Source organism: Dermochelys coriacea, chromosome 2 (genome assembly GCF_009764565.3).
Source record: "Dermochelys coriacea isolate rDerCor1 chromosome 2, rDerCor1.pri.v4, whole genome shotgun sequence".
Classification (NCBI taxonomy): Eukaryota; Metazoa; Chordata; order Testudines; family Dermochelyidae; genus Dermochelys; species Dermochelys coriacea.
In genome coordinates, this window is record NC_050069.1 from 105,703,096 (window position 1) to 105,717,917 (window position 14,822).

Consider the following 14,822-nt stretch of genomic DNA (forward strand, 5'->3'; position numbering starts at 1 on the left):
TACCAACATTTTCAAAAGTACCAGCCTCCAGTATTTGAACTACGTTGCATGTCTGTGTTATAGATTGCTCAGGAATGCTAGTGTTTTCATGTGATAATAGCATCATGCTCCACTGAAGACTTAGTAGGTTAGTATATATGTGCAACACACCTCATGTCATTCATTTTTTTTTTATTATTTTTTTCAGAACACTATAATTATGCATCTTCAAATATAAATGCCGGTTTGCCTCTAAATGTGGCACATTCCTCATTGTCAACTCCATGTCATGGCCTTCAGACATCCAATCCTGTCATTTCAATTGTCCCATCAACAAATCATCCTTCTGGATATGGAGGACACATTGATAGTGGGGCCTCTGGATATTATCTGTCTCCAAATGTCAGACCTAATGGAGCTCCAGCATTAGAAAGCCCCAGAATTGAGATAACTTCTTATCCGGGACTGCATCATAATAACAACCAGTTTTTTCATGATGCTGAGGTTGAGGAAGCCATCCCAAATGCTAAGCGATCACCTTCTACTGCCACTTTGAATTTACCAAACATTGAGGCTTACAGAGACCCATCTTGCTTGAGTCCAGCAAGTAGCTTGTCTTCCAGAAGTTGCAATTCTGAAGCCTCTTCCTATGAATCCAATTATTCTTATCCTTATACTTCACCCCAGACATCTCCATGGCAGTCCCCATGTGTGTCTCCTAAGACCACTGACACTGAGGAAGGATATCAACGCAGTATGGTAGCTTGTACTTTACTTAATTCACCAAGACATTCTCCATCTACATCTCCCAGAACAAGCATTACAGATGAAAACTGGCTAAGTGCTCGCAACTCAAGACCATCTTCTCCCTGTAACAAAAGAAAATACAGCCTGAATGGTAGACAGACCTCTTACTCACCACACCACTCTCCGACACCTTCTCCTCAGAGTTCTCCTCGGGTTAGTGTAACTGATGATACGTGGCTTGGAAACACTAACCAGTATACCAGTTCTGCTATAGTTGCAGCTATCAATGCCCTTACCACTGACAGCACAATAGACATGAATGATGGGATTCCTATTAAATCTAGGAAGACTGCAATAGATCATACCCCATCCATGATTCTCAAGACTGAACCAAGTGGTGAGGATCATGGGACCATATCACCAACTGCTGATTTATCACCAGAAGAGTTTTCCGGGTTTCAGCACATCAGGAAAGGAAACTTCTGTGATCAGTACCTTTCTGTGCCACAGCATCCATACCAATGGGCCAAACCAAAGTCTCTGTGTCCTACATCATACATGAGGTAAGGTTTCCTGAATCTATGAAGAAATTCTAATAACATTTTTATATGTACTTTTTCTCCTTTTCCTGTTCAACTGTCCTTTTCCAAATACAGTTCCTCCCACACTTCCACCTGTAAATATTTAACTGCTCTATTTTGCCATTTCATAATACTATATCTTTGGTGTATGGAATGACCCATACTGTCTGTTCTGTCAGTCAGTAGGACAATATGGTGCTGCTACGCCATTGGATTTACTTAATTAGTTCAACATTTCATTTTTTTCCCCTCATAAAATAATGGTATGTCCCACAGGTGTGCCTGCTAATGGGGCTCTTCCAGGGCATAAAAACACAACATTACTTGGTTATTTTACGCAGGACAATACCCTTATACACTATGCTCCCTTCATCTGAAGGCTACATATGCCTTCCTTTGCGTGGAAGAACAAAGCTTTTTTCTGACAAGCTTTGTTCTTTCAATTATTTTAAAAAAAGCTCATTGGAAGTAGTAACACATAATCAATCCTATCCCATTTATTTATCACACAGTAACACTGTATTGTCAGCAAAGGAAAAGTCAAATAATAATCAGAATTTTCAAACAGTTCAAATACTAGTCTAAGACCTCTAATTCTGATCATAAAAGTCAGTGAATTTGCTGGCACAACAAGCTATGTATTCTGATGAAAGTTAAACTGTGTTTTTAAAAGCAAAGAGAAAAGGTGGATATGTAGGGAAAACCCCTATCCCCACCACCCTCTTCTCTCCCCACTTCACAGTTTGTTTAATGCGGCATCTTCTTATCAGTGGCTATCTTCAAAAGCCAGCTAAACCAATTGCAGCACCTTATATCACAACAAACAGTACTGTGCCCCTTCAACCTCAAAGCCAGTCCTCCTCCTCCTCCTTTGTAGGTAGAATGATCTCAAGCATCAAGCATCTTTAGCAGCTCGATCCTGTACGGTGCTGATCAATTGCTGGGAGAGGCTAAGCACTCTCAGTTCCAATGAAGTTGCTACGTAGTGAATGCTCAGTACCTTCCAGGATTGGGCCCTTTGTTTGTATAGCACCCGAGAAATCCCTTAGGGCCTTCTTACATATTTAAAAAGGCTTTTGTGTTCTCCCTCCAAAGATATAAACTAGTCTAAATTCATTGAAAGAGGCAGGCTTCTTTTTGTTCAAAATTTCAAGGGAAATAATATGACAAGTTGACAAAAAAAAATCTTTCAGTTACAGAGAGCCTCTCTTCACGTTTTATTATATACAACCAGAATGCACACAACATTCCTATGTGCTAATACAAACAAAAAAGGTGAAATGTACAAAACTGAGCATCCATATGCTGTGTATTTAACATTTTTTCCACTGTTTTGGTCTTGTGTAAAATATGTTTCCTGGTTTGCAATATGTTTCCATGTGATCTCATTAACTTGTGCTCTGGGGCAGCTGGAAGCTACCGTAGAAATGAGATTTTAAGTTATTTCACCAATCAAATACACTGACCAAGCTTCCTTCCACAAAAAATGCCTCTCATTTTATGTATATGAAACAGTGCTGGGCAATTGAACACAGACGTCAACAGGATCACAGACTACGCAATAGAAATTGTTGTTATTTTAAATCTTTCCAAAAAGAAGAATTTGTCACAACAGGTCTGGATATTTTTCCTGTTATTTTACACATCTGTTCTATTTCAAATGCTGGGATTGTAGGGTTAGGTTCCAACAAACAACACAGATTCCAAAATCTACTCTGTCATAAGGATTTTTAGATAACCATATTTAATTACCTCCTGGATCTCTTCCTGAATATGTATTATAATTTTAATGAAAAGAGAGAAATCCAGTGATTTTTCCAAATCACTTTCTTTACTTTTCTTAACCCCTAAAGTATTGGTTTTCTTCAATCAGACCATCTGCCAGTACTAAGGGCCACATCCCTCTAGATTTATCTACAGAGGTCCTTAGACAATAAAGGAAACTATTTTTTTGAATTGTTGCTAAAATTGGTGACATTTTTCCACTTATTGTAATTAAAACTACAAGTTTGGGTGGGGGGGGGGAAGAGGGGAAGGGAGTAGAGAGAGAAAGAAGGAATAGATAATTCTATAAAATAAATAGATAATAAATAGAGAATAATTCCTACCTCAACTGAGGCTTGCCTGATTCTGTAGTCCTTGTGTACCCAACACTTCTATTAATTTCAGTATTGGTTCAAAGCATGCATAAGGATTGCAGGATTGGGCCAATTTAGACTCTGATCCTGATTCTGAGTTTAATGGCAAAACTCCCATTGACTTCAATGGGAGCAGGAGTGGTTGGATGCTTAGACCCCAATCCTACACTGGGGTCTGTTAGCATGAACCCTTATACTCACACAGAGACCTGCTAAAGCCCCTGGAACTCTGCATGTGTGTTGTGGATCCCAATGCAGAATTGTATGTATCTGCATACAGTCCCATTCAAGGCATGTGGCATTAGAAGTTGTTGATGAGTTGAGTCTGCCCACATGGCTCTTTCTGCAGGATCAGGACCTTGGCCTTTAATCTTGTATGCTGAGCTGTAGGATGTAGAACATGTTTATAAGGGAAACAGATATTTAAAAGATACAAGTTCATTGATATAAGCTGAGTGATAGCAATGCGAACAATTTTGCTTGCAGCAAAATGGAATATTTGCTATCTAAAGTACTCCATTTATGTAGGAAAATATTCTAAAGGTAAATTATTATATGGAGGATAAAGAAGAAAGGAGGGAAGATAGAATATTATGAAGATCACTTCTTAGTTTTTATTCCAGGATCTTTGTTATTAGGATGGCTAGTGCTTATCTCACTTTTATTACATTCATGATTTATCTGTTGACTCCATAAGACAAAGCAAGTATAAAAATGTGACTCAGGCATCCTCTTGAATTGTACCTGTCTCAACAATCTATAAAACGGATCATCTTCCATTTGTAATTCCTCTTCAAGAGTAAATGCAGTATATAATAAAAAGGAAACACCTTATCAGCCATTTATTTTGGAAACAGATATTTTTCTGTATTTATCAAGCAATCTCTATATAAAGTTACATCTCTCTATATGTACCTTACATACTTTCTTAAAATGTTTTTGGGTTAATGTGCAATAAGGATGATAAGTTCAAAATCAAACTAGAAATACTAAATTTTATTTCACTTTTAATCTTAGGCATAGTTAAAGACAATATTGTGACCAAACAGTGTTTAGGATTTTTTTTACAAAGGTTTAGAAAATAGGCTTTAAAATAATTATTTGCATGTCCAAAAATTCTCTTTATAGTATCAAAAGTATAGTATCAACCGGCATCTCACTTCACAAAAATTCCAGATTTCTGAAAACGTTATGTGGGATGTGTGTTTCTGTATGTTGAAATTATAGATCTGTATGTCTATATAACATTTGAAATTTCCTAGAGTCTTGTCCATTGAAAAGCAACAGCTTATTTTATTACATGAATCCAAAAAGTGTGATGGCCTGATGGCCCGTAACATTCGTGTTTGCATTTATTATAGGGCAGTATAGTATTGCTAGGTTCACTGGTCATGCATGGTATGTATGAGGTGTACCACATGAAAAGGAGCTTCCAGGAACTGAATGTCAGTTTCAGGTGGGCTCATAAAAGCTCCCTACTATGTTTTCTTGTATGGCTTGTTTTTTCTAAAAGTTGAAAGCTAACTTTTTAGCTGCAGTCTCAATTTTTCAGCCTTAAAAATATACATACAAGTACTTGTGCCCACAGAAATGCACGTTCATATATTTTTACACATGGAAGCTGTAGTTTACAAACACAAACTGGGTGGCTGGCCCTCTACCTGAGAGGCAAACACACATTTGGTCTTTGTGCATAGTACATTTTGTTATGGAATTGGTGTTAGATTCTTCAACCTCCAGTTTTGCAAACCCCCAAGTGTTCAAAAATCACAAATCAGCGCCCTCCAACCCCACCAAATTTTACAGTAATCTATTTGGGATTCTTTTTCTTTACCTTCCCCTTTTCTCCTTCTTGCAGTCAGGCAGAACTGAAGCTGCTATGCTTAGGGGAGTGCATGGGCTGCTCCATCAGAAAGTATTGCAACTCAAGGGGTCACAGAGTTGGGGAGGCCATGGCTCCATCCCATAAAGATGAGCCAGCAGAGCTGTCCCATGGGGGTTAGTAAGTAACACTCAACAATGGGGTGTAGCAGTGGACACACCGTCTCTGTGTGCCTGAAGTATCTCCAGCTATGCATCCTACTCCCTATAGCAAAGCATTTGGTATCAGTTCTCCTATACCCACATGTTATATCTATTGTTTAGGTAAAGTTGATTGCTACAGTATCCTGTGGGGCTGAGGTACTGAGCTTGTTAGATTGTTGTAGTAGGGTGCTGAGGGCTACCCTGGGGCAGTGGCTTAGTTAAACTGAACTCTTCTCTCCCATTGTTTTGGAATGTGTCCAAGCTCCCTTGTGAGATCTTTATTCATGGCCTTTGTTTTGGTGTGTTTTTTTTTATGGCTAGTTTTAGCATAGAATAATATTAAATTCAGAGCAGTGTTTTTATGAAATATTTCTTTGCTGTGTCCATGCTCTTATCTGAAAAATCAATAAGAATAATTTTTTGCCTATGCCAGTACATTTTGAAGTATAGATGATAGGATGCTCAAATTCATAAGGATTGCCCCTGAGCATCGTCATAATAATTTACATTTATATACCACCTTTCATCATGAAGAATCCCAGAGTACTTTATGAACTAGAAACAAGTATGTCACTTGCTTCACATACCAAGGAAATGCAGCCACCTCTGTAGTGGAACATAGCATCTGTTTTAACAGTCCTCGGCTGCATTGCTCAACTGTGTAGGACAGGAAGTGAGAAAAATTATGCAAATAAACCTGCAGGGGGAATATACAGTAAATATATTTCTCATATTGCAAGCGTTTCAGGACTGTGACTGTGTCTTCACATGTGCTTTTACAGAGATTAATCCTATGAAACTTCCGTCTTCATTATTATCTCTGAGCTCTATTCTAATATAAATATTATTAATAACAATTATAATAGGTAGGCCAAGTATAACTAGTTACCACATTGGAATCTAGCTAGGGCATTGGTACTAACTTCCCTATTCTTGCAAAAAAGTATCATGAGACCTTTAATAATCACCAGCAATCAGGACCTTCCTTTTAAACTATAGGTAAGGCTGAACTGCTGTTTTAAGGCTAAATATTGTTGTTCTGAGGGTAAAGATGAGATGTAAATTGGTCATTTAAAAAAAAAAAGAATTATCATGAAACTAAAGCTTACCATAGAAACTAGCATTAAGAAAGAAAAAACTTTCTCTTGGCATGATATCAGAGATCTTTCCTAAACATTATTATCAAGTTGCAATGGGGGAGGTTTAGATTGGATATTAGGAAAAACTTTTTCACTAAGAGGGTGGTGAAACACTGGAATGCGTTACCTAGGGAGGTGGTAGAATCTCCTTCCTTAGAGGTTTTTAAGGTCAGGCTCGACAAAGCCCTGGCTGGGATGATTTAACTGGGACTTGGTCCTGCTTTGAGCAGGGGGTTGGACTAGATGACCTTCTGGGGTCCCTTCCAACCCTGATATTCTATGATTCTATGATTCTATGATTCTAACTGCTCACAGCCCAGAATGTGGGAATGCTAAGGTGCCTTTTTATTCATTTTTATAAGCCACCTTCCTTTCCCCGCTCTCACATCCATTCTTGCCCTAAACATTGGAAAGGTGCAACTGAGAATTAGGCCAGCTGGTTTAGGGCCTGAGCTCTCAAACACTTATGCATTTGAATAAATCTACTCATTCAATTAGTCCTACTGAGTTCAGGTCCAGCCATGTCCCCTATGCCAGGGGCTGGCAGCAGGGCCAGTGCAGAGCCTTCACACCAGTTCTTCAGTGGTTAGGAAGACATTTTGCACTGGGGATATTCTCAGGGGTTGTTTCCACCCACTTTAGTGCCTCATTACACTACCAGAGTGATAGGAAGGACTTAAGAGGACCTGATTCTCAGTCATCCTGTCTTTGTACTTAGGCATTGGAACACACATAAGGCTTGATTCTCCAATAAACCATTTTTACACTGTTGTAACACCATTAACTTCAATGGATTATTCTTGATTTACAGTGATATACAGGAAGTGAGTTCAGAATTAGGCCTAATGCAAGATCAGTCACAGTGCTGAGATCCTTAAATATGACAGGGTCAGTTAAAGGGTAAAATCTGCAAAAGTTTATGAGCATAAGCTCCTTTTTGAAAAGTGATGTAGGCATTTAGAAACCTGCATCCCATTGACTTTCAGTAAGACTTAGGCTTCTAAATGCCTGTCACTTTTGAAAATGCAGCTTAGGCCCAGAAATCACTTAGGGACCTGTGAAAATTTTACCCAAGATCTTTTTTATTTCAACTGACATGATAACATACTGCTTAATATATTCTTTGTCCGCTAATCTACATTTTTTTTATTAAAGACAGAGGTCAGTCAGACTGGCTAATCTGTGATTGATTTAATCACATGCTTTATCTGGATAGGTGAACTAAACCACTATTCATCAATCTTGTAGCCTGACTTATGTCCCACTGAGTTAAGGTGATCCAGTTTTTTTTAAATTTAACTGATTTGAAAGAAGCAGGCCTGCTTATGGCTTTTAGAAGGATCATAGCTGGATTTATCATGTCACAGGAGAAAACTTTTATTCTTGAGAATGAGAATCTGGTGTGAACAAGACCATGGAGCTACACCAATTTACACCAGCTGAGGATCTGTCCTGGTGTTTTTTTTTCTACTACAATGGGGGCTTCACCAGCTTGTATAGTTGACTCTCCCAAATTGATAGGGATCTTTTCAGCACTCAGATTAATTTTTTAACACTAAAATATTTGCTCCATGATTTTTTTCCTTTAACCATATTATGCTGCAGGAAATTAAGTGCATGATGAAGATAACCTAAAATAGGAAATAGCTCTGACAGCCACAGTCCATGAAACTGTTAAAATCATCACTCTGCTTCCTTTATCAGGAAAACTATCATTAATTGTCAATTTATTATCGGTCAGGATTCATAGTGGAATTTTGATGATAGGAAGCTAACAGCAAACCAGATTTTTATGACCAGTGTTATATTGGAATCAGTAACTTTCCTTTTTAGTTTAATGCTATTACAATTGTAGGTGCTAATTTAAAGAGTTTAAACAAAGAAAAAAATCAGAGGAGATCAGGTTATTTTCCAGTCAGTTTCATATCTTTTATTATTTTTATTATTCTTTTTGCACTTGAGGACTCTAAGATTTGTTCTGGTAGTTGGATTAGTGCTTTTTTTATTTAGTGGTAAAATGTCTTAATCCAATAGAGGCCATGTCCTCAGAAAAAGAGAGAAAAGATCCGTCAAATATGAACATACCTAAAACCAGAAACATCTGTTTAAATATGTGTGCTGATCATCAGCAGGAGATATGCAGGTGTTTTGCTCTGGTCTTTGTTTATTGTTGCAGTCAAATAGAGTTTCTCCAGAAAGTTTTCCAGGAATCTTTCAGGCAGAAGTATATCCAGAATGCAATATGTATACAATGGTGGTCTTAAACACTTGCCAACTGCCTTTCACTAATTAAGGGCCAGGTTCTGCTTGTGTGAATGCACAGTGCTGGGGGAGGGCATAAGAGACCCTATCATCCTTCCCCATTTTGTTGCCTGCATAAGAACCAGACAGAATTGCAGTCCCTGTGCTTGGGTGAACTGCACTGCTCTTAATGCTTCAGGGGTACACAGCACCCCTAAGGGTGGTAAGCAGGCCCTGGTCCTGCTGCTGTCTTGCATCATTTGAGGTGCTGGCTAGCCATGTTGGGAGTAGTAAGCCAGTATCCCATAAAGAGGTGTAGTAGCAGCGTGTTCCCCTTCCACACTGAGGAGTTCCAGTAGGCACTCTACAACTCCGCCACCTAGTGCTCTGCCAGGGCAGGGTAGCTCCAACCCAACCCTTACTGTGGGCTGTGCCTGAAGGTACGGTGGAGCCCAAAGGACTTCATCTTGCCCTGTTGTGTTCATTGGCTTCGGTGGTGCAGGATCCAACCATAATCATTAGCAGAGAAATAACTTCAGTACCTATAGTTTTCAAGATACATCCTATAGTAAGAAAAGAAGTACAAGAGAATCTTCGATACCTAGATAACTATGTTTGTGCAGTACCTAGCACCGTTGACCCCTTGCCTGTGACTGGGACTTCTAGGTGCTATTGCAATATAAATAATTTAACAATAAATTTATCTTAAGGAAAACTGGAAAATTAAGGGCAACTATAATACTGTAGGTATGTAGTATGTGTATATATAATATAAATTATTCAAAAAAAGATGTTTAAAGAACATTATTAAGGTTGCAAAGTCAAGCATGCAAGTTAGGATATGCCAGATTTAAGGTTTCCTGTGCAAATATTGAAAAAACAGAAATGTCCACAATGTGGCATCATATTGGCATCATCAGGAAGGTTGGACCTTTTAGTTACACTACACTGATCTCTGCCACTTGGGCTAACCGAGTAACTGATTTTAGTAGATTATCATCCTCTATGTGGACCAGCACTAGTGGGAGATGAGACACACACTTTGCCAGATAATTTCACAGATATTTGCTGACAGCAGGGGACTCTTGAGACTCTGGAATCTTGGGTTTCATTTCAGACTCTGGAGGGGTGTGTGCCCCCGTGTGTGTAGGCGTGGTTTGACCTGAGTAATTAGACATGGGTGAGGCCTCCTTTCTTGGGAGACAGGATTATGGAGGTAAATGGATCAGCACAGACTCTTCTGCCCATTTCTCACAACTTCGTCCCCTTCTGCCTTAAATCTGTCTGAGTCCTGTTTCTCTCTCCCCCCCACGGCCCTTCCCCGGCTCCTTATCCCAATTCCCATTTTCTTTGCCTAATCCCAGTCTCCATTCCTCAGGCTTCTCCTCTAAATCCCAGTCTCCTTGCCCAGCCAGTCCTTATCTCCCCTCCAGGGATCTCAGTCTGACCCCGATCAGTATCCTCCCTGGGTCCTTCTCCCAAGCTTCTCCCACCCATGCCAGTTCCAGTCTCGCCACTCCTTGTCCCAATCTACTCCTTTCCCTCCCCCAACTCTGTCTCTTGTCTGCTTTGCATTTGATTCAGGCAGCTTCCTCTTCCCTGTGCTGGAACTTGGGCAGCTTGGAGGGTCATTGAGAGGACAGAAGAGACAGGCTCCCTGCTCTCAGTCCCTCCTCTCTTGAGTCTGTAGCCACCTTTGACCCTGTAGACCAGTGCTGGAGCATGTTTAGCCACTCTGTGAGGATGGTGCATGCACAGTCCAGACGCAGGTGGGAGCTATGCGGGTATGGAGTATGCTCAGTTTCTCTGTGGGGATGACGTATGCATTCTGTTCAGCACTGGGAGTGTGAGGGAATGTCTATACAACAAAGAAAAACCTGAAGCTGGCCCATGCCAGCTGACATGGGCTTGCAGGGTTTAGGTTGCAGGGCTGTTTCATTGCTGTGTAGACATCTGGGCTTGGGCTGGAGCCTGGGCTCTAGGAACCTGTAGGGTGGGAAGGTCTATAAGACTATAACAGGGTTCAAAAAAGAACTAGATAAATTCATGGAGGATGGGTCCATCGATGACTATTAGCCAGGATGGGCAGGGATGGTGTCCCTAGCCTCTGTTTGCCAGAAGCTGGGAATGGGCAACTTGATGATTACCTGTTCTGTTCATTCTCTCTGGGGCACCTGGCATTGGCCACTGTTGGAAGACAGGATACTGGGCTAGATGCACGCAGGATGGCAGTTCTTATGTTGAGCATGCCCAGTGACAATGGAATCTTTGGAGATTTTAGCTATTAAACTAATAAGTCTCTTCTGAAGTGTGATTTTTTTTTTGGAAGTCTATAACTTGGCCGTTCCTGCTACAAAGCATGGTGATGTTAGAGCTGTTCAAAGTAAAGGTCACCAAAAATGTGTAACATGCAAACCAGCATTTTTTCCCATAGCTTAATTCTCAGAAATGGCTGAATCATTTTGATGATGACATTTTCTAAAAAACTCAGTCTGAGGAGACACCCAGCCTGGAAAATTTCAGCCTAAATGGTTAACATTTGGCAAAGTTAAAACCAACTGAAAATAAGGTGTTATAATGGGAAGTGTTGGGCAATACGGTGCTAGCAGCCCTGCCTATAATTACATACATGTGCTCCCAGTTACAAATTAAATGTGCTGGTAAAAAGGTACTGAATAAAAATTAAAAAACAATTAGATTTTGTGGCATATCTAGACTAAAGGTCCAATCCTGGAAAGACTTGTGACTGGGCTTACCTTTATGTGTTGAGTCAATGGCACTATTCACAGTGGCTAAAGTAAGCAAATGTATATCTGTAAAGTGTCAGGGCCTAAATAACAGACAAGGCGAGGAAGATATTGGGCTTCTGACTGTCAAGGGGTTTTAGTGGTGAGACAAACGATAAGTGTCTTGACTGGTTTGTGGAGTCACCAGAACTCTGAGATGTAATTTTCTGCCTCAGATTGGAAAGGTGCTTGCTTGTACACTACGTACATCCAACAGGGAACCTCTCTTGTGCCTCCTTTAAGACAACTCATTTCTATGAAAGCAGGTAATTTGAAAAGAAGGAAAATGCATTGCATGCCTCCAGCATAAAGTCCTTACAGTTTTAATTCCTTAAGCTATTATATTGGAAAGATTTTTTTTTAAAAAATATTTTGCTCTCATCTTTGAGGATGCCATGGAGCTGTGTTCATGTCAAAGGCCTCCAGCTGACTAAGCAAGCAGCAGAGCCTTACAGGGTTGTTTAGGACAGTGGTTCTCAAAGCCGGTCCGCCACTTGTTTGGGGGAAAGCCCCTGGTATGCCAGACCGGTTTGTTTACCTGCCGCGTCCACAGGTTCGGCCGATCGCGGCTCCCACTGGCCACGGTTCACCGCTCCAGGCCAATGGGGTCTGTGGGAAAGGCAACCAGTATGTCCCTTGGCCTGCGCCGCTTCCCGCAGCCCCCATTGGCCTGGAGAAGCGACCGTGGCCAGTGGGAGCTGCGATCGGCCGAACCTGCGGACGCGGCAGGTAAACAAACCGGTCCGGCATGCCAGGGGCTTTCCCTGAACAAGCGGTGGACTGGCTTTGAGAACCACTGGTAGGGGATGCTCATAGTTAACTGGTGTAATGTCATTCCTGTGTATTTCATCTCATTTATAACTTTGCTTTGAGTATCTTAGTGTTCCATACACTCCATCTGTGTTATAATATTTTAAATTACTGGTACACATCTGATCATTCACCACTGGCTTGTCTCTGCTGTATGACAATCTCAACATGTCTTTTTGTATAATAAGCCAACCGTAGACAGAGCATCCGATGAAGTGAGCTGTAGCTCACGAAAGCTTATGCTCTAATAAATTTGTTAGTCTCTAAGGTGCCACAAGTACTCCTTTTCTTTTTGCGTAGACAGAGCGTATCTCTGGTGGCTCATCTAACACAAGTATCAGAACTTCGAACTGTCCCATTCACAGCACTGGTTCACTCTCCTCAAGTCCTGGCTGTAGCTTAAGAACAGCTATACTGGGTCAGACCAAGGTCCATTTAATTCAGTATCCTGTCTTCCGACAATGGCATTGTAGTGGTCAGAGCAGGGGACTGGCTAATTCCAAATGAAACTCCTTCATACAGAGACCGGGGGGTGAGGTAATATCTTTAATTGGATGAACTTCTGTTGGTGAGAGAGACAAGAGTTGTGTGTAAGCTCAAAAGCTTCTTTAGGTCATTCCTTCTTATATGAACTTGGGCAAGTTAGCCTCTCTTTATCTTGGCTTTCGCGTCTCTACAATGGGGGTAAGTGTTTCTGTAAATCAAATTGAGATTCTCATCTAGGGCTTGATCCTACTCCTGTTCAAGTTAATGGAAAAACTTCTGCTGACTTGTATGGTGCATGATCAAGCCCAGATATGGTAAGGCACTATATAATTGCAATATATATAATATATAACTGTCTATTTTAAATTTGTTGTACTATTTGAATAGTTGAAGGTATGTTTGAAGGTCATTCTATTAAGAGACTTTACCAATTCCAGCGTTTTGAAAGATTATACAGTTAACCTAAAACTTATTATTTCTATCAGAAGGCTGTGGCTTGCTTTAATTTTAAGACCAATAAAGTTACAGCAAGTCTGAGCCTATCAAATACAGTTATAACCAATGGCTTTATTTTCTGACATAAACAGTACACTGCTTTCAGTAATGCTCTCTCCTGACATTATTTTAGTGTTGTTCTCTGAAAGTGCCTCTGTAAAACCTGCAGCTTCTTATTATTGTATTCAATCATGTCTGATTGTTTAGTGACAATAATATGTCTTTATTATTTTTACTTCTGTTACAATTGCAGAGTCAGTATAGAACTGGGAGACTGAGTTGGATTCTATTCTGGCTTGTATATCATCATCAATGTAATTCTTAATTAAGTTCTGCTTGAAAATCTACATTGTTGATGAAATATCAGCCAGAAAGAACCCTGCTTAATTTTGGGAATCCAACACAAGTTTTCAGGCTTAGAAGTTGCGGGGGGGAATATTTTTTCTTGTAAACAAAGCAGAGTTGATCTAGTCAGTGAGATACATTAAATGTAAAACTTCCATAATGCCAGGTTAATAGTCATTTTCAGACTAGAACCACTCTTTAAATTCCTTCGTATCCACCTTTGTCCTTTGAATCAACAATCAATACATTAAAGTGTTTTAAAACCATGCTTAGAAAATTTTCCATTTTGTTTACAAATCTGATAGCATCTGGCCCATCAGTTATGCTTTACTCATAAATCTTCATAAAATAACCATTGCCTTTTAAATTACTTATGTCATGACAACCATACTGATGAAATTTTAAATGTAAGATGGTGAAGAATGAACTGCTAAACATGGTCTCTAAAGTAATAGAACCAGATTCTTGTGGTCTGTGATAGTCTACTTGATGTTAATATTTAATACACTTTCTCTTCCATTATAGCCCATCCCTGCCTGCCCTTGATTGGCAGTTGCCATCTCACTCAGGACCTTACGAACTTCGGATTGAAGAGCAGCCCAAATCCCATCACAGAGCTCATTATGAGACGGAGGGGAGTCGAGGGGCTGTGAAGGCATCTGCTGGGGGACATCCTGTTGTGCAGGTATTGATATTTGTAATGGCAAGGATGTTTGTTTATCCTGGCATACTGGGGCTAGCACCCCCTTCCTTTGCCAAAATAAAAAGTGTCAGGAGATCTTTAATGATGACAAGCAGCATCATACATACTTTTAACTCCATAGACTGGCTGTAGAAAAACAAGGCCTCTGTATATGATTGTTTTCTTCTTTTCCTTCCTATTGTTGCATCATATTGAATAAGAAGATACAAATAAATGTTTATCTTATATCTGCACACTAATTCCCATCTTAACAAATATTTGGTTAGAATTTAAATATAGTGGACCTGTTTCTGCTGCCAGATTACACCTATGCAATTCAAATTGAATTCAGCTGGGTAAATTCCTCA

At 40.0% G+C, this 14,822-nt stretch overlaps 1 protein-coding gene across 4 annotated transcripts in view; it reads left to right on the plus strand.

Moving 5' to 3' along the window:
* Positions 1-14,822, plus strand: part of NFATC1 (nuclear factor of activated T cells 1) — a 148,640-nt gene that overhangs the window by 14,409 nt on the left and 119,409 nt on the right. For all 4 annotated transcript variants that reach the window (XM_038393335.2, XM_038393333.2, XM_038393334.2 and 1 more), the window contains exons 2-3: positions 188-1,289; positions 14,298-14,457. In XM_038393335.2, coding sequence (XP_038249263.1) covers positions 188-1,289; positions 14,298-14,457 — 1,262 coding nt within the window. The remainder of the gene's footprint in view (positions 1-187; positions 1,290-14,297; positions 14,458-14,822) is intronic.